The sequence below is a fragment of the Microcebus murinus genome, chromosome 16 (genome assembly GCF_040939455.1).
Source record: "Microcebus murinus isolate Inina chromosome 16, M.murinus_Inina_mat1.0, whole genome shotgun sequence".
NCBI classification, from domain to species: domain Eukaryota; kingdom Metazoa; phylum Chordata; class Mammalia; order Primates; family Cheirogaleidae; genus Microcebus; species Microcebus murinus.
The window spans coordinates 47773022-47792777 of NC_134119.1; the positions used below are offsets into that span (position 1 = coordinate 47773022).

Below are 19756 nucleotides of genomic sequence, written 5' to 3' on the forward strand. Positions count from 1 at the left end.
CTAGTTAGTAAATTTTTTTTTTTTTTTTTTTGAGACAGAGTCTCGCTTTGTTGTCCAGGCTAGAGTGAGTGCCGTGGCGTCAGCCTAGCTCACAGCAACCTCAAACTCCTGGGCTTGAGTGATCCTTCTGCCTCAGCCTCCCGAGTAGCTGGGACTATAGGCATGCGCCACCATGCCCGGCTAATTTTTTATATATATATCAGTTGGCCAATTAATTTCTTTCTATTTATAGTAGAGACAGGGTCTCACTCTTGTTCAGGCTGGTTTTGAACTCCTGACCTTGAGCAATCCGCCCGCCTCGGCCTCCCAAGAGCTAGGATTACAGGCGTGAGCCACAGCGCCCGGCCGCTAGTTAGTAAATTTTTGGTTTGTACTCTCAATGCATGAGTGCTTAAATATTGAACTCCCAAGTTAATCTAAATATTGACAAGGGATTGCACATGGGATCCATATTTCATAGAAACATTTCAGTATATTGGGTAAAACTTACTACAATACATCAAAGGATCTTTGATATACTAAACCAGGAGTTGGCCAACTTTTTCTGTAAAGAGCCAGATAGTCAATATTTTAGGCTTTGTGGACCATACAGTCTCTGATGTGTAGTCTAAAATCTGTCATAGATGATAACTGAATGGGCGTGGCTGTGTTTCAGTAGAAGTGCCCACTCAGGCAGGCAGTGGGCTGGGTTTGGTCCATGAGCACTAGTTTGTTTGGCCCCGTGCTAAAACCAAGGCGTTGCAAATGCAGTGAACCTGATTTTTAAAGGTACCTTGCAAACAGGCCATTATCCTTCCCTTTAAAAGACAATTCATTTCAGTATGCACCACAGCATATTTTCCAACAGTGTCTTCATTTTATATAATCTAAAAAGAAATTAGTTTCAAAGTAAGATTCTTTCTACATATCTCCCCGTTTATATTCCTGTTGTAGAATTCAGTAATGGAATGTGATTAATTACTTTGTATATTTGACAAGTATATAAATCCTAGACTTGGGTGATTTTTATCAAACAAGAAATATACTGCTCATGAAGCATTTAATGTTTTTTTAGTCTTTATTGATAAGCATGAGCCAAATGATAATCAACTTATAAAATATGGAAATATTCAAGGGGTCTTTTAGTTGTATAATTTTATAAATTTAGTCTTTAATACCTTGGTCTGGCATTTTTTAAAATGCCATTTGAATATAATTTAAAATTCCTTAGAATATTAATATATACTACATAAATATTACATAAGGACTGAAAAGTACAGCTAAACAGGAAGATGGTGAGATCATCTGTGATGATGCCACCTAGGTGTGATGGCCTTGAAAGGACTATAGGACTACATGGACATGTAGTTCCATGCTCGCAGGCTCAGACTTCCCATCCAGTCTTTGAACTCACTCTAGTAACATTCACTCCCACCGCTCCTCCCAAATTGTCTGTCTCAGGGCTACCACTGATTTTCACTTTCATAAATCTAGACATGATTCCATAGACTTTATTTTGTTGAACCTACCAGGAATATTTCAACCAATGGGAAAATCTCTCCTCCTTAATCCTTTCTTCACATGGATTTCAGGATATTACTCAACCACCTGGTTTTTCTTCCGTCTGTCTAGTCCATCCTTCCTAGTCTGTTCTGCCTGCTTCTCCTCATCCCCCACACATGGAAGCATCCCAGGACTCCGTCCTTAATCTCCTTTCTCATGATTTTTACTACCTTGTGTTTGCTAATGATTTCCAAATTTATATCTCTAACTCAGATCTCTCTCCTTAAATCCAGACCTATGTACCTCCCTTCCTACTTGACATCTCTCTTTAGTTAGCTGTTGGGTATCACAGACTTACTAGGTCCAAAACTGAGCTACTGACGTTCTTCCTTATACCTCCCCCTGGTGCAGCCTTGTGCCAATGGCAGCTCTTCCAGTTGCTCTGTCAAAAACTTTGGTGTCATCCCTGACTCATCTCTCTATCATATATCTGACACCTAATTGGTTGGCAAATCTTGTCAGGTTTACTCTGAAAATATATTCAGAAGCCAGTGACATCTTCTATATCCAAGCCACTGTCATCTGCTGTGTAGGTGAATATAAGGGACGGCTGATTGGTCTTCTTGTTTCTTCTGTTTCCAATGCTCTTTCCATCAATTCTTACCGTGGACCTGGTAAAGAAAGCGTGAGTCAGATTATGCCATTCCTCTGCTTATACTTCCTAATTGCCTCCCCTTTCACTCAGAATATGCCAAAGTTCTTCCTGGTACCTGAAAGGCAGTGCATGATGTGACCCTGTTATCTCTTTGACTTAAACTTCTATTTTTCATCCCTTTCGCTCTCCTTCAGCCACACAGAAATTCTTACTATTCCTTAAACACTCCAGGCTCACCTCTGTACTAGGCAGTTCCCTCTGTCTGAAATGCTTCTGCCTCAGATCCCTCCTGGCTTGCTCCTTCCACTCCTTCACTTCTTTACCTAAAAGCCACTTTCTCAGAAAGGCCTTTTCTGGCCATGCAAATAGGCCCCCCAACTCTCCCCTCCCAAACATAAATATTGCATTTTCCTGCCTTAGTTTTTCTCTTCTAACATACCGTACACTTTTCTTCTCTCTTCGGTTTATTATTATTATGTGTTTACTTCACTCTCATGAATAGGTTTCTTGTCTGTTCACTGTCATATCCTCAATGTCTAGAAAAGAGCCTAACAGGTAGTAAGTAGCTTTCTTAATAAATATTAATTCAGTTAGTGAATGGAGTTCACGCTGGGTGTGTTAAATATTAGACTAATTTTTGCTAATAAAGCGCTTTGATGTGGGTTCATTCTGATGATTTTACCTGGCCATTATATGCATTTTTTTTGTTTCTTTGGCTGTTTCTAATACTCTCTATTCTCTATATTAATGTTTTTCCATTTTAGGAGAGAGTCCCAGTATTGTGGTTACTCGTTATTTATTCTTATACTGGTAATTATGATAGTTTTAATTATGTTTACATGGACTAAGGGAATTGCAATGTTTATTTGTATTTTATTAAGAAATACACAAATGTAAGCATGGCAAATTGAATGGACTTTAAGAATTCTTTCCAAAGGATTATGAACCTTCAGTATCTGATATCAAAAGCCACAGTTGGCATGTCTTGCTTTCTATAGTAAGAGAGCCATGCTGGTCAGGCACAGTCTCTTGCGATAGAGCAGCTGCTGATCTTCTGTGGGGTTTTGAGAAGAGTGGAGTTTAAGGGTTGTCAGACATTCAGAGGCATAGGTGGGTTGTGCGTAGCAGCGTGCGTATTTGAGAGAGACTGCTGTTGATTGCTTCGCACTTCCACACACGTTTATTGCAGTGAGCTTGTCCTCTCATTGGCTGTCTTTCAGAAGCAAGTGGCTGACATTGATTGGTTGGTGAGTGAGGCCAGTGGTCATTGATTGATTGATTAATTGACTAGATTTAAAACTGTCTCTGGGTGCCTCCTTGTTAGCATGGCTACAGGTCAGTCCTTTCTGAAGTCTGAGGCAACTTTAACCAGATGTTTTCTGCTTAAAAATTGCCTCCCATCAGCTATGTTCAAAATGAAAACTATCTTTATTGCAGAATTGTAGGAATATTTTTGAAGTTTAGATCAAGAGGAATTGCTTAATAATTGGTCTCAGGAAGATCTCTATTTTTTGTTAAAGATGCTTACTCTTAACAAAAGAGTTATATCTACCTAAGTTTTCATTTGTAATTAATTATTAGCTTTGTTTTTGGTATTTTTAGTATCTAAAAATGCTCAACTCTTAACATAATAACCTGCAGTGAGAAATTTCTGTCTCTGTAAATGTATGTATGTATATGATGGTGATATTCTCAGGAATGTGTTTACTCCATAAAAAAACTAATTATAGGGCTGGGCATAGTGGCTCATGTCTGTAATCCTAGCACTTTGGGAGGTCAAGGTAGGAGGATTGCTTGAGCTTAGAAGTTCAAGACCAGCCTGATAAAGAGTGAGACCCCAACTCTACTAAAAATAGGAAAAAAATTAGCTGGGTGTGGTAGCACCCACCTGTAGTCCCAGCTACTCTGGAGGCTGAGGCAGGAGGTTCACTTGAGCCGAAGAGTTTGAGGCTTCAGTGAGCTATGATAATGCCATTGCACTCTAGCCTAGGTGACAGAGCAAGACTCTGTCTCAAAAAAATAAAAAAAAATAAAATAAAAATAATAAAAAAATAAAAAAAGTAATAATTTTCTGGTAAAACCAGCTTTTTATGTTAAGATTGGATACTAGGCTCAATGTGTACAAAAGTTATCAAATTATTTTATTTTAAAAGAAAATTATAGCTAACTAAAATATTGCTATTCTTGAACTGTATATAATAACATATAGGTATTTTAAAAGTGAGAGGTTTCCCCCTAGGGATATTTTTCTCTCTCTTCTTTCATGTTGTGCATCATGTTATTTTAAAAACTTTATTTCAATTAAATATTATCTTTTAAAAAAATAAAACCAAAAATATAGCGCAGATCTAATTATTTCTCCCAAGTCAAAGAGGCAGTGAGCTTCAGCCTTTTAGTGTAACCTCCAGTTTAGTGTAGCATTCATCTCTCAGATTTGCTTCCACATAGTCCACACTTTCCCTTTCGAGTCCCTAGGAAACACCTGGATGCCGTGTGCCTTCTCTTTGTGCTCACACTCTGTTCTCTAAGTAGAATGGTTTTCTTCCACTTCTTGGCCTGGTGAGCTCTTCCTCTATTTTGCCTCTTCTGTGAAGCCTTCCTTGTGCCCAGATAGAACTTTTCATAGATCAACTCTTACACATCACATTGTATTATAATTGTATATTTACCTATTTTGGGAAGCAGGGGATATTTGTTTCTTTGCATGTTATTTGTACTTCATAACTATTTCTTTTTTTTTTTTTTTTTTTTTTTTTTTGAGACAGAGTCTCGCTTTGTTGTCCAGGCTAGAGTGAGTGCCGTGGCATCTGCCTAGCTCACAGCAACCTCAAACTCCTGGGCTCAAGCGATCCTTCTGCCTCAGCCTCCTGAGTAGCTAGGACTACAGGCATGTGCCACCATGCCCGGCTACTATTTTATATATATATATCAGTTGGCCAATTAATTTCTTTCTATTTATAGTAGAGACGGGGGTCTCACTCTTGCTCAGGCTGGTTTTGAACTCCTGACCTCGAGCAATCCGCCCACCTCGGCCTCCCAGAGAGCTAGGATTACAGGCGTGAGCCACCGTGCCCGGCCATAACTATTTCTTGAATTAATAAATGAAATGAAGAAGTGTTAGAATTTTACAAATTTTTTTTTTATTATTTGTCAGTAGAATCATTAGAAAACATTTGCTTTTTTCTGCGTTTTTAAAGTAATGGTCCTGCCTTGCATATGAAAGAAGTAAAGAAAAATGAAAGTAAACAACAGACATCAGAAGAATCTGCAGTGACACCAGTGTTTGAGAAGGCCAGTGTACCAACTGGTGGTCTGCTACCAATGAATGATGTCAGCAGTTTAAGTGACATAAATGACAAGGACAGACGGTAAAATCTTTAAGTTCTTTATTTCCCTGTGAAGTTATGTTAGAAGTGCTTACTTTTTCTGATCCTAGAATAGTATTGTCTCAGCCAGAGAATACTCAGCCATACCAATGCTGCTGAAAGGTTGATTAAGATGAGGATTAACTAATTTGAAAAGGAACAGTTTGAATAAATATTCGCCATGGAACTCTGACTGTAGTGGGTAAACATAAACAACTCTGGAGAGAATTTTTCATGGGAAAGACAATAGAGAAATGGGGGATAAGTAAAAAATAAAAGAAGAATGTGTGATTCAAAGGAGGTTTTTGTTGTTTTTTCATTTTAAAATAGAAGTTTTTAGAGTATGTTTGTGTGCTGTTTTGAATGATACAGTAAAGAAGAACATGTTTATGAAATTTTGTTTACATGTCTAAGCATTAGAAAAATTGTTGTATTATCTTTTAAAAATTTATGGTAAGCTAATTGTTCTTAGAACTTCTATTCATGTATAGTTTTCTGGTAAAAGGTTGTTCCTTCAGAATTGTTCTGAAATGAGATAGTCTAATGTAATTGAACATGCAAATGGTAACTGAAACTATTTAACATAAGTTTTTTAAAAATGATCTAATAATAAACATATGGAGACTTAGGCCATACTGAATAGGATGTAGGCTTTCCTTGATGATTTTATATACTATAGTATCTTTGGCAGTAGAATCATGGAGAGCTATGATTTTGTAAGGTATTCTAAAATATTAGGTATGTCAACTTTATAGTTGGTTAGATTCTGGGGAGAAGTGAAGGATTTCACTTATGTCCAATAGAAAAGCAAACTATTTCAATCCCTTGCAGATTATTACTTTTGGATTATAAAATTCTAAAGTATAAGAACTCTGTATCAGCAGTGTCATTGGCATGTATTGTGTGCTCAATAAGGATTTGTTGAATGCATGAGTAAACAGTTGAATACATGAATGGTGATTTCTTTAGAAAGAATGGATGTTTAGTTTATTGAAAGTAGGTTTCCAAAATTGCTTAGGTATAAAGTCTTTTTATGTTAATAAGAGTATTTGCAAACTTAGGAAATAATTATTCATAATTATAGCCACAAATGGAATGATTACATGGATTCATCAGCTGTCATATCACTGAAAACAGTTGAAAATATTATGTTCAAAGCATATTTTGAAACACATGTTCTAGAGCTAGAATTCTTGTGTTTGGATTCTGGGCTTGCTACTGACAAGCTGTGTGGGCTTGGGCAAGTTACTTTGCCTTTCTGTGCTTTTTTTCTTCCTTTATAAAATGCCTCATGTACTACCTACCTCATGGCATTGTGGTAGGGATTAAAGGAGTTTAACATGCGTATGGTGCTTTGAAGAATGCACAGTAACCACATAGGGCATCCTGAAAATGCTAACTAATATCATCATTTTAAAAGGGTTTCCCTCATATAAGGTGTTAATAAGCAGTATTCTTCCAAATAGGTTTTAATGCCAGCAAAAGCCTGTTTTTATTGAAAAGCATAAAAACAAAAACCCTGGTATATTTCTTTCTATCATGTAATGCAATTAACATGATTTTTTTTTGTTTTGACTATCTAAAAGCTTGATCTCAATTTAATTCTTTGTTATGTTATTTGTAGTAGGAAGTTTTCCTTATCCCTTGTTGCTCTGTTTATATTTATTAATGGTTTAATCCTCTTTGTAAAAAATCATTGTATTTTACATTATTACCTGTTAAAAAAAAAACCCTGTAAACTTTATGAATAGGAGAAATAAGAAACGAATGCAGAGATTTTATATAAAAAGCAATAGTTTTAGATAATTTTGTATTTTATATTTTTACTATTTGTCTGAAAAGAAATTTTTCTTTTCTTAGGCCTGCAAAGAAAACATCTTCTGGAAAAAAGAAGGTATTATTAAAAATAAATTATCAAAACTATTATCATAAAAATACATTATAAAAGATAAGGTAAAAAAATAAAGAATCTTTTGTTGCAAAGACATTTACTTTGAAAAAGTATTTAAGGAATAGTAACCAGAGATAGATATCCTTTTTACAAAATCAATTCTTTGAAGAAGTACCTGTGTTTGTTCACATAAAAATGGATAATTACCAATTTTGTACATTTAGTCTATGCTATAATTATTTTAGGAACATTTTGAAATAATGTGACTTATTTTATAGGAGAAAAACCAAATACATTCTATGGATGACCTTGATGACTTAACTTGCTCATTTGAAATAGCCTCAGAGGATCATGAACTGCCTTCCTTTAATTATGAGAATTTTACTTTGCTTCTTGAACAACATGCAATGCATTGCAAAGGTAGGACCATCGTATAAGGCCTTTTTCTGTATCTTATAGTAGTGTATACACACATTGCTTAACACTGCATCATAGAGCACTGATGTGTTACGGTGATGTTTATCTCATAAATATGCATTATGTTACAATAGAATGAGAACTATGGTATGTTGTTCAGTCTCAGCCAAAGAGCTATGATAGTTCCACTGTACTTTTCCCACTGTAAGTGGCACTCCCCATCTTCTTGCTGACTCTCCGTTTCTCCTGTGCCTTTACCCAAGGTCAGGTTATCATCATACCCCACCTGGAATGCTGCAGTATCCTTAGAACTGTTTTCCTTGCTACCCCTCCTCCTGAAACCATGGTCTCCTCTGTAACCACATCCTATACTTTTAAAGATTCTTATCTGATCTCATTACCCTCTTGCTCAAGACCCAGCTACCACTTCTCATTGCTATAAGGTTAAAGATCTCTGTCCTCTAGCTTTGTCCTATATCCTGTCATACCCTTCTTTCTCTCTGTGTCCCAGCCACTGTCTTAGGTGTTTGTTCCTGCAGTTAGTAGCTTTAATGAGGTATAATTGAAATATGATAACCTGCACATAGATAAAATGTACAATGATGTGGCCCGATTACAGGACGGGGAATGATACAGAACATAAAATAACGACACAGACACACATGGACATGACAATGACTTGAGTGACCAATGCACTGGTCGCTGTATTTTTATACCCCCCAGACCCAAGGTTAGTTCCTTGTACATGAGCATCTGAGCATAGCAGTGATATCAGCCAATTCCGGAGTTGTTTCAAAAGGGAACAATTTCCCATGGTCTCAGACCTCAAAACGGTTACTAAAGTTAAAGTGCCAGACAGAGCTCAAAAGCCAAGGCTAAGATAGGCAACATAAAACAATGCAGCCATTTGAAGTGCTTCTTGGTCTCGATCCTAGGCAGTGGCTCCTCCCTGGCCCCATGGTTGTGCCTGTTTTAGGTCGCCCCCCCCCATGGGGAGTCTTACCCGTCATTGACTACCAACCATCAGTCGGGTGCCAGTTCTTGGGAGAGTTCTTGTTCTTGTTCTTATGGCCTCCAGACTCCCACCACGGGGGCCCTCGTGTGGGAGTTGGGAGCATTTGCTTATGTGCAACAACTCAGGCCTCTTATCAAGTCACAAGGCAGCAACCGTGTCTAAAGAAAGTGCTGACTACTGCTGCATCAGACAGTACACGGACATTACAGACTATAGTGAATGATTAGTATAAGACATAACACCAGAATCAGCCCCCAACAGTACAATGTGATAAATTTTGACCTATGAATGCATATGTGAATCCATCATCATAATTAAGATAATTAATATGTCCATCACCCACAGCAGTCTCCATGTGCCCCTTTATAGTTTCTTATTAAGAAATGGCTAACCTATTTTCCAGAGTTTCCAAAGACACTAAAGAGAGTATATTATAGTTTCATTTTCTCTGTATCATCATAAACGCTTTGTGTTATCATTGTTTAAATTTTGTTGCTATTCTGCCTGGTGTGTATTGTGCATATCATTATGGTTTTAATGTGCAGAAATTACCCTAATGACTAATAATGTTGAGCGTCTTCCCATGTGATTATTTGTCATCTGTATATCTTCTTTGGTAAACTATCTTTTCAAATCTTTTGCCTTTTAAGAAATGATGCCATTTGTTTTCTTATTTGTTGAATTTTGAGAGGTCTTTCTATATTCTGGATACTGTTTCATTATTAGCTGTGTTTTTCACACAGCTAATATTTCTAGTTTGTGGCTTGTCTTTTCCTTCTCTTAATAGTATCTTTTGAAGAACAGAAGTTTTCAATTTCAATGAGGTCCATTTATCTTTGCATTTGATTAGGAATTATGCCTAGTCATAGCTAAGAAATCTTTGCCTAGTGCAAGGTCACAGAGATTTCCTCCTATGCTTTCTTCTAGAAGTTTGATAACTTTTTCTTCCATTTAGATCTATGATCCATCTCAGGTTCCTTTTGACTTATGGTTTGAGGTATGGATTCAAGCTCATGTTTTGAAAATGGATATCCTATTCTTTCACCATATGTTGAAATGGCTATCCTTTCTCCAATGAATTGCCATGTGCCTTTGTCAAAATATGTTGGCTGTGTATGTGTGGGTCTGTTTCGGGACTCTATTGTGTTCCATTGATCTATGAGTACTTCTCATATCCTGATAAACCTATCATAAGAAGCTGAAAATACATTTAATGTGCCAATAAACCCATCATAAAGTTGAAAATTATAAGTCAAACCATCTGCAGTTGAAGATCATCTGTATTTGGCTTTCATTATACAGTTTGAGCATCTATTTTCCAAAAATGTGAAATTTGAAATGTTCCAGAATTTGAAACATTTTGAATTTCAACATGACTCCACAAGTGGAATATTCCACTCCCAACTTTATGTATAAAAACTGTTTTATGTACAAATTTATTTAAAAATACTATATAAAATATAAGGCTATGTATATAAGATACATATAAAATGTAAGTGTATTTTGTATTTAGACTTGGGTTCTATCCCCAACATATCTCATTATGTATATGCATATATTTCAAAATCTGAAAAAATAAAAAATGGAAAACATTTCCATTCCCTCACACTTCTATAAGGAATACTCCAACTGCACCCGAATCACACTGTTTTGATGACTATAGATTTCTAACAGTTCTTGAAATCAGCCCTCCAATTTTGTCCTTTTTTAAAAAGTTATTTGGGCTGTTCTAGATTCTTTGCATTTCCACATGAATTTTAGAGTCAGCCTGTCAATTAAAAAAGAAGTCCTTGTTGACTTCCAGGAATTAGATCAGGATTGTGTTGAATCGTAGGTCAATTTGGGGAGAATTCACATCTTCACAATAATGCATCTTTCCGCTTGTGTAGGTCATATTTCATTTTCTCAGTAATGTCTTGTGGTATTTAGTGTATAGGTTCTTCCCTGTGATATCAGACTTATCAATATTTCATTTTTGATGAAGTTGTAAATGATATTTTTTTTTTTTTTGAGACAGAGTCTCGCTTTGTTGCCCAGGCTAGAGTGAGTGCCATGGCGTCAGCCTAGCTCACAGCAACCTCAAACTCCTGGGCTCAAGCAATCCTCCTGCCTCAGCCTCCCGAGTAGCTGGGACTACAGGCATGCGCCACCATGCCCGGCTAATTTTTTCTATATATATTAGTTGGCCAATTAATTTCTTTCTATTTATAGTAGAGACAGGGTCTTGCTCTTGCTCAGGGTGGTTTCAAACTCCTAACCTTGAGCAATCCGCCCGCCTCGGCCTCCCAGAGTGCTAGGATTACAGGCGTGAGCCACCGCGCCCGGCCTGTAAATGATATTTTTAAGATTTTGATTTGATTGTTTATTGCTAGTATGTAGAAATACAGTGGATTTCTGTATGTTGATTTTTTAGCCTGCAACCTTGCTAAACTCACTTATTAGTTATAGTAGCTTGTTTGGTAGATTCAGTGATATTTCCTACATAGACCAAAGGTTGTCAAGGCTTTTATTTTTCTGACTATTCTGTTACTAAAGATAATAAATTTTAGACCTATGTCAAAGCGGTCTCTGTTGCAGCTAATCAGCTCTGCCATTGCAGTGTGAGAGCAGCCACGGCTAATACACACATCAATGAACACAGCCGCATTCTAGTAAGACTTTATTTACACAAACAAGAAGCTGACCCGCAGGTTGGAGTTTACCCACCCCTCTTATGGGATCATGGCTGTAAATAAAGACAATTCTACTTCTTCTGTCCTACCTGGATGCCTTTTATTTCTTTTTCTTGCCTCACTGCACTGGCTGGAATCTTCAGTACAATGCTGAATTAAAGGAGTAAAAGCAGACATCCCTGTATTGATCTTATGGAGAAAGCATTCAGGTTTTCCCCATGGGATATGTTAGCTGCAGGTTTATTACAGATGCTGTTTTTTATGCTGGAAAAAGTTCCCTTGTATTCTTAGTTTGCTGAGAGTGTTTTTTCATCAGGAATGAGTGTTGAATTTCATCAAATGCATCCAACTACTGAGGTGACTTTATGTTTCTTCTCTTTTAATGTCTAATATGGTAAAGAACAGTGCTTTCTGAATGTTGAACCAACTCTGTGGTCCTGGGATAAGCCCCATTTGTTTATAATGTATTATCCTTTTAATGCATCATTGAATTTGATGTGGTAAACTTGTGTTTAGAATATTTTTAGACTTAATTTTTAGAACAGTTTTAGGTTCACAGCAAAACAAAGAGGAAGATACAGAGATTTTCCATATAGCCCTGCCCTCACTCACAGCCTCCCCCATTATCAATATCCCTCACCGGAGTGGTACACTCGTTCTGATCAATGAACCTACACTGATACATCATAATCACCCAAAGTCCATAGTTTGCATTAGGGTTCACTCTTGTACGTTCTGAGTTTAGACAAAGGTATGGAAATGTCTATCCATCATTATAGTATCATACAAAGTATTTTTCCTGCCCTAAAAATCCTCAGTGCTCCACATATTATCCTTTACTCTCCTTCCCAACTCCTGGCAACCACTTATCTTTTTATTGTTATCCATAGATTTGCCTTTTCCAGAATGTCATATCATGGGAATTATACTGTACGTAGCCTTTTCAGATTGGCTTCTTTCACTTGGTAACATGCATTGAAGGTTTCTTCATGTCTTTTCATGACCTGATAGCTTATTTCTTTTAACACTGAATAATGTTCCATTGTATGGTTGCACCAGAGTTTATTCATTCACGTCACGGGGGATATCTTGGCTGCTTCCATAATGGTTGGATTTTTACAGCCATGCTCATGAGGGAGTTTTGTTTTTTGTAATGTCATTGTCTGGCTTTGATTCAGGTAATGCTGGCATTATAGAATGAGTTGGGATATAGTCATCTTCTTTATTTTGGGGGGAGAGTTTGTGTAGAATTATACTATTTTTTTCCTGGAATGTTTGGTGGAATTCACCAGCATAGGATCTTTTCTTCTCTTTCTGCTATCTTTGGATTAATCAAGTTATTATTTCTAATTTAGGTTTGTATCTTTCTCTTTTTTTTTTGGCTGACTAGCTATAACTCTTTGTTTTGCTATTTTAGTGGTTGGTTTCGGATTTCTAGTATGTGATTTCGAGTTATCACAGGCTACTTTACTCAAGTAAAAGTATACCACATCATGTACACAATAAGAAAATTATAACAGTATACTTTCATTTTTTTTCTCCCAGCCAGATTATGAACCTGTGGGATTAGTTTTCATTAATTTTAGAAATTTTTGGCCATTTTTGAGCAATTTTTTTTCTGTTTATTTTCCTCCCTCTCTTGGGGTTTATATATTAGCTGCTTGAAATTTTCTCATAGATCACACAAATGTTTCATACTGAAGGATATTTTCTTTTGTGCTGTCTAATCTGTGTATATTTTGATCCAGTATAGTTTTTTATCTCTGACAGTGTCATTTGCATGTGCATAATTGCCATTTCGTTTTTCAAAAATGTCTTCTATGTTTCTACTTGTCTTTTTTAGCTTTATATTGGGATAGAGTTGAGTTACTTTAAGCAGCTTGATTCTTTCTGGTCTTGCTTTTATGATTTGAGCTAATCCCCCACTCCTGAGGTAAGACCTTTTTCGTGAGTCACTGTCATATGAAGTCTGAGTTTTTCCATCCTGGCTCATGGGAATGGGTGCTCTCCCTGCCCTGTGGGAGCACCAGGCAGGGTGTCCTCCAGTTTTTTCAGATGGTTTCTTCTCTTGGTCTCAGGCAGTTTCTTAGCACAAAGGCACTGTTCATCACTCTGCTAAATACTTGAGAGGATCTCTGCAGGTCTCAGGGTTTTGCTCCTCCCCAGGGTCTGTCCTGTGCTCTCTGTCTGTGCTGGTTTTCCAGACTTTCAGCTTCATCACTGCCGCTCAGGGAGTGTGGCAAACTCTACCTCAGTTTTTTCTCCCTGTGTCAAGGCAGGGGACTGGGGCCTTCCTAAGGCTTCTTTCATTGGTTTCCCACCTTTCAGCGATTATTGTTTTCATTGCCTGAAGTCCATTGTCATGAAAATCATTGTGTAATGTATTTTATCTGTATTAGTTTTGGTTGTTTCAGGTAAGAAGGAAAATCAGTACATGTTACTCCACCTTGGCTAGAGGCAGATTGCGTTAGAGCTTCAGCACATGCTGTCAACCGGCTGGAATGCTTTTCTTCCCGCTTTGCTTCACTGCTTTCTTCTCATTCTTCACTTCTCAGTGTAGCCATCTGGTCCTCAAAGAAATCTTCCCTGGGCTGAGTATGGATCAAATTCTCCTGTATGATCATAGAACTCTGTTTTCTTACAGTCTCTATCTGAATTTAAAATTGTCACTTTTTCCATCTGTTCTTCACTACACTTCAAGCTAACCAAGAGCAGAGGTCTTGCCTGTTTCTTCTGTAGAGCTTAGTATTAATATAATGTCTTCCACATTGTATGATACACACACACACACACACACACACACATATATCTTCAGTGTATGAATGAGTGAATGTTAAAATACATAGCCCTTTATATCAAAAAAAGTACTCATCTATTTCATTTCTATATTTTTTCTTCCTGATCTAGATTCTGTTAGCTTACTGAAAATTCAGGAGGCATTTCTTTCATGTAAAGGATTATTAGAACGTAAAAGAAATTACTGTGAACAACTTACAAGAAAAATGAAAACAATGGAAAACATAGTTGGTGTCCTACAACAGGAGCTATCTGAAACAAAAGAAGTCAAATCACAGTTAGAGCATCAAAAAGTAGGCTGGGAACAAGAACTCTGCGGTTTGAGGTAAAACATCCTATTTTAACATAGTGTTTGAATTATGTACACTAGACTAAAAACATATAGGAGAATCTTTGTAATTGCTGATTAATTATAACTTAACTTCTGGGGTTTAATGGGGAGAAATCTTCTTAATCTTGTGGTGTGTGAAATTCTTGAAAAAATATTAGTACAACAATTTCTTAACTGTGAATATGTCTACAAATAATTAAATGCATGTTCTTTTTTTTTTTTCCTTTATTTTTTTTTCTTGAGAGAGAGTCTCACTTTGTTGCCCAGGCTAGATGCTGTGGTGTCAGCTTAGCTCACAGCAACCTCAAACTCCTGGGCTCAAGCGATCCTTCTGCCTCAGCCTCTCGAGTAGCTGGGACTACAGGCATGCGCCACCATGTCCGGCTAATTTTTTCTATATATTTTTAGTTGGCCAATTAATTTCTTTCTATTTTTAGTAGAGACAGGGTCTCCCTCTTACTCAGGCTGGTTTCGAACTCCTAACCTTGAGTGATCCTCCCACCTCAGCCTTCCAGAGTGCTAGGATTACAGGCATGAGCCACCATGCCCGGCTGCATGTTCTTTTAAATCATAATTTTCATGGCTATATAGAAGTCTACCATTTAACAATCTCAAATTGAAGTTTGTGGTTTTTAATCTTTGGTATTATAATTAACCTGCAAGTAACATCATATGAATCCTTTTCTACATTTCAAATGATTTACTTTGAATAAATCTTTCAATATAGAATGATTTGATTAAAGTATAGGAATGTATCAAAAAGGTCTTTGATCAATATTTCTACACTGTTTTCAAGAAAGTTTATATTAATTTACAATTCAACCAATACAGTATGAACTGGCCATTTTTCTCAACTCAGAATAGACTCCTTAACCTAGTTTGGATTACAGTAAGGTGCAGATACATGTTGTGTGAAAGACCTCTGAAGGTGCTCTCTTATATTGCAAATCATTTTTAGGGATACCTGCACTATATCATGAAGATGAAAATTTATTTCTAGGGAATTTATAAACTTGTTTATAAACAGTGACTTTTAAATTAGTTAACTCTAAATGATCTGTCCCAGTTGAGGAGGAGTTATGTCTGTGTGAACAAAAAGGTAATTGTCAACCTGTAACATTAGCAAGTAATTTCCACTATCATTTTCTATGATATTTACCAGAATGACTAGTAAGAGGAACTTACCAGTTAGCAGGATGTTTTTGAGACAGAGTCTCACTTTGTTGCTCAGGCTAGAGTGAGTGCTGTGGCGTCAGCCTAGCTCACAGCAACCTCAAACTCCTGGGCTCAAGCGATTCTCCTGCCTCAGCCTCCAGAGTAGCTGGAACTACAAGCATGCACCACCATGCCCGGCTAATTTTTGTATATATTTTTAGTTGGCCAATTAATTTCCTTCCATTTATAGTAGAGACGGGGTCTCGCTCTTGCTCAGGCTGGTTTCGAACTCCTGGCCTTGGGCATTCCGCCCGCCTTGGCCTCCCAGAGTGCTAGGATTACAGGTGTGAGCCACCACGCCCGGCCCAGGATGTTCTTTCATGAATGCCTTTCGAATATATATGTCCTTTGGAAGACAGTAAAGTCAGAAATTAAAAATCTGAGCACTAGAAAGGAAAAATATTGAAGAATATAGAACTTTTATTAGGATAATAAACCAACATATGAAGAGCCAGATCACAAATAAACTTTTCATTTTCTAACAAAACAAGTTTTAAGATAAGTATATTTAACTGCAGATTTACCTTAGAACAAGAAAAAGAAAAGAGGAGAGATGTTGATACAAAATATCAAAAACTGGTGGAAAAATTAAGAAAGAAAAAAGAGCAACACAGGAGCGAAATTAAAATGAAACAGCAGCTTGAACAGACTATGAGAACACAAGATGTGGAACTGAAGAGTCTAAAAAATAACTTGAATGAGGTAAATTAATCTTTGGTAAAAATTTTTTATTTCATCAGTATTAATTATAATATTCCTTTGATTTAATATATGTGTTATTTAGGTCTAAAACAAGCCAAAAATGTTACCTCACCTTAAGAATGGACTATGACATTTATAGTTAAAATTAATTAGTATAAATCTTGGCCTCCAAGTTGTATTTTCTTTCAGTACAAAGGGCTTTTGAAAAGAATGATATACCATAATAATACTTAGTTGATAATTTATTGATAAGTATTTTGTTTCTAGTAAAAATAATTAATTGTATTTCCCCCATTTCACATTTATTACTGTTTCAGACATAAACAGAAAACAAAAGTTACTGCAATAGCAAATAATCTAATAATTTTCTAAGAAGAGTTCTATGGATTTTATCTTATTTATTGTTAGTGTTTTGAAATATAAGAGTTCTTTTATATTTATTTATACCACAGAGGTAACTGATTTGGTGGAGGAGCTCTAGTAGAGGTAGAGTCAGAAGATTTGGGGAAAATCCTGCAGATTACATATATTTTTAACCTCTCCTTTTCAGAACTGTGATAACTAAATGAGTTTACTGATGTAGGTAGAAGCGATTAGTACAATGCCAGATAGATTTATCATTTATCAGTAAATGCAATTCTTATAACTGACTCTGAATATGTTAGAAAAGCAGAATATCTGTAGAATATTCTCCTGAAAGGGGAACATAAAGAACTTAGGGAAATTTCATGTGTCCAAACATATGCAGAGCTTAGGCTCTTACTATGGGGTGGTGAATAGCTTAGATATCAGAATGTAAAGCCAACTTTTTAATGTAGTCAAAGATATTAATCTCTTATGTCTTTGGGTTTGTAGTAATTCAGAGAAAGTTTATTCCAATTCTGAGGTTCTTAGAAATTCTCTACTTTTTTTGTTTGCTTTCATTGTCTTCAAATAAGTTTTTGAATTTTTGTGAATTTATAGTCTGAGGTTTTGATCCAACTTTTTGTCCAGCTAGATATCCATTTATTGCAACCTTTTCATTGTATGACAGTATAAGTTATTCTTTAATTTCACAGAAAATAATGATATGTTATTTTATTCAATGCGAGCTAAAAGAAAGTTTCCTTTGTTTTACTTAGATTTCTCATATTCATGGACAAGAAAAAGAACTATTGCATGAAAATCGCATGTTGCAGAATACAATTACCAGGCTAAGCATGGAAATAGATATGCTAAAAATAGAAAACCAGGAAAAGCAAGATAAATATTTGAAGGACATTGCAGTATTAAAAGAAAAGACTGATGACCTTCAGAAGACTGTGCAAGTGAATCAGGCAAGATTAACAAAAATGATGTCCCAGTACAATGAACAGCTCAATCTTCTGACGGCTGAGAACACAATGCTAAATTCTCAGCTGCAGAATGAAAAACGAAACAAGGAAAGACTGGAAGCAGAGGTTGGATCCTGCTTCCCTAACCTGGCTGCTACTAGAAGCGTTCATGACCAAACTCAGGCATCAAAAAGACACGAAGAGCTTGATTTCCAGAAGGCAAGAGAGAAGTGGCCTGGTGCAGAAGAAAGTTTGAGTTCTTATGTTAATATTCTCTTTCAGAAACTTTCTGAAGCAGAAATGAAATTCTGTAGCCTAGAAATTAAGTTCTATAACACAAAAAATGCTCTCAAACAAAAGACTTTGGATTTAGAAAAAGTGCAAAGAGAACTAAGCGAAACACAGTGTCAAAAGAAGGAAATCGAACTGATGTATAAAAATGAACAACATAAAGTCAATGATTACACTGTGGAGAAGGAATCGCTGGAGGAAAGATTATCTCTACTAGAAAGGAAAAATCTGTTTCTTCAACAACAACTCGAGCATGCTCAGAACACAGCTAATAAGAAAGAAAAGACAATAACTGATATCCAAACCCAATTTCTGGATATTGTAAAAGAACTTCAAGCTGACAGTGAACAGAAAATTCTTCTTCTAGAAGAGAGAAATAAAGACTTATCCAATGAATGCAATCATTTAAAAGAAAGACAATATCAATATGACAAAGAGGAAGCAGAAAGAGGAGTAAGTATCAAGAAAGATAAATATTTTTCCAACTTCCTGAAAGAAAAAGTAAAGTAATATTTGGTTATGGCTAATTGTTGAATCTAGTTGAATATAAAATAGATTGCAAATATATTTAATATAGCAGTTTAGAAACATATCTTGCCTCCAGCAAATAAAAATTAGAACTGAGAAATGCTTTACTTTGAGTAAAGACATTGTGTTACTTACAAAATAGTAAGAGTTTCTTACAAATTGTTAACCAATAAAGACTAATATAAATAATGTCTTATGCTCCTGAAATAATAATGTTAATGTCTTTATGTTGGCACATTTTAAGATGCTGATGAAGCATATAAACAGAAATTCTCATACCTGAAATGAGTATTTTGAAATTAAGATTTAATTAAGTGGGTTACTTTTATGTTTATTTCCAGATTTCCCAGATGAACTGAATTGCCTTGATGTATCTTGTAATACTTTTCCTTCTGTAGCTTTGCTATATTTTAGTTGGTATATTTTATTCTTGTCAATTTGACTTAAAACTGAAGACATGTTAATCTCAAATGGTGTACTTTCATGACCTCTCAATTCTTTAAAGCCATCTAATTTTAACTAAATCATACTTTGGGACAAATGTGGTGAATTTTAGCAAAACCATATTTTATTTAATATTCCCAGTAATATTTATATTTAACAATTTATTTTGAATATTTTAGAAATAATTTGCTCATAAGTTTTTGTTTCAAGGCTCAATGGCCTTGAAACTTGGATATAGTAGATATAACTTCGACCATGACAAGATAATTGCAACTATCTGTGACTTACTAGTTTGGCATTGGGTCCTCATCTTCAGAATGGTGAGGGGTGGCAGGATTCACATGTAGCAGGAATGCCGTGAGTAGGGGAGAGAGTTGTAGGAGCTGAAGTCAGGGAGGGAAGTAGAAGCCAGGTTGCCTAGGGCTTTGAAGACCATTAGAATTTTAGCTTTATTCTGAGATAGCAATCTAGCAAAGAATCTTAATAAAAGGAGGAAAAGCATTTCACAGTATAGAATTTACCCCCACTAGTCACACCCACATATTTATTTCTTTATGAGACTTCAGTAGGTTGCTAAGCATTTCATATTCATCTGGGGACAACTCAGCGAACTGAATCTCTTGTCTAAGTAACAGAATA

At 36.0% G+C, this 19756-nt stretch overlaps 1 protein-coding gene and 1 long non-coding RNA gene across 2 annotated transcripts in view; both read left to right on the forward strand.

Moving 5' to 3' along the window:
- Positions 1–5509, forward strand: part of LOC105867025 (uncharacterized) — a 101869-nt gene extending 96360 nt beyond the window's left edge. The window contains exon 14 of the mRNA XM_075993423.1: positions 5335–5509. Coding sequence (XP_075849538.1) covers positions 5335–5509 — 175 coding nt within the window. The remainder of the gene's footprint in view (positions 1–5334) is intronic.
- A 2166-nt stretch (positions 5510–7675) lies between these two features.
- Positions 7676–18593, forward strand: LOC105867028 (uncharacterized). Its single transcript, XR_012912550.1, has 4 exons — positions 7676–7813; positions 14405–14618; positions 16358–16541; positions 17663–18593. It is a non-coding gene; the product is annotated as an uncharacterized LOC105867028 (long non-coding RNA).
- Positions 18594–19756: the final 1163 nt, after the last annotated feature.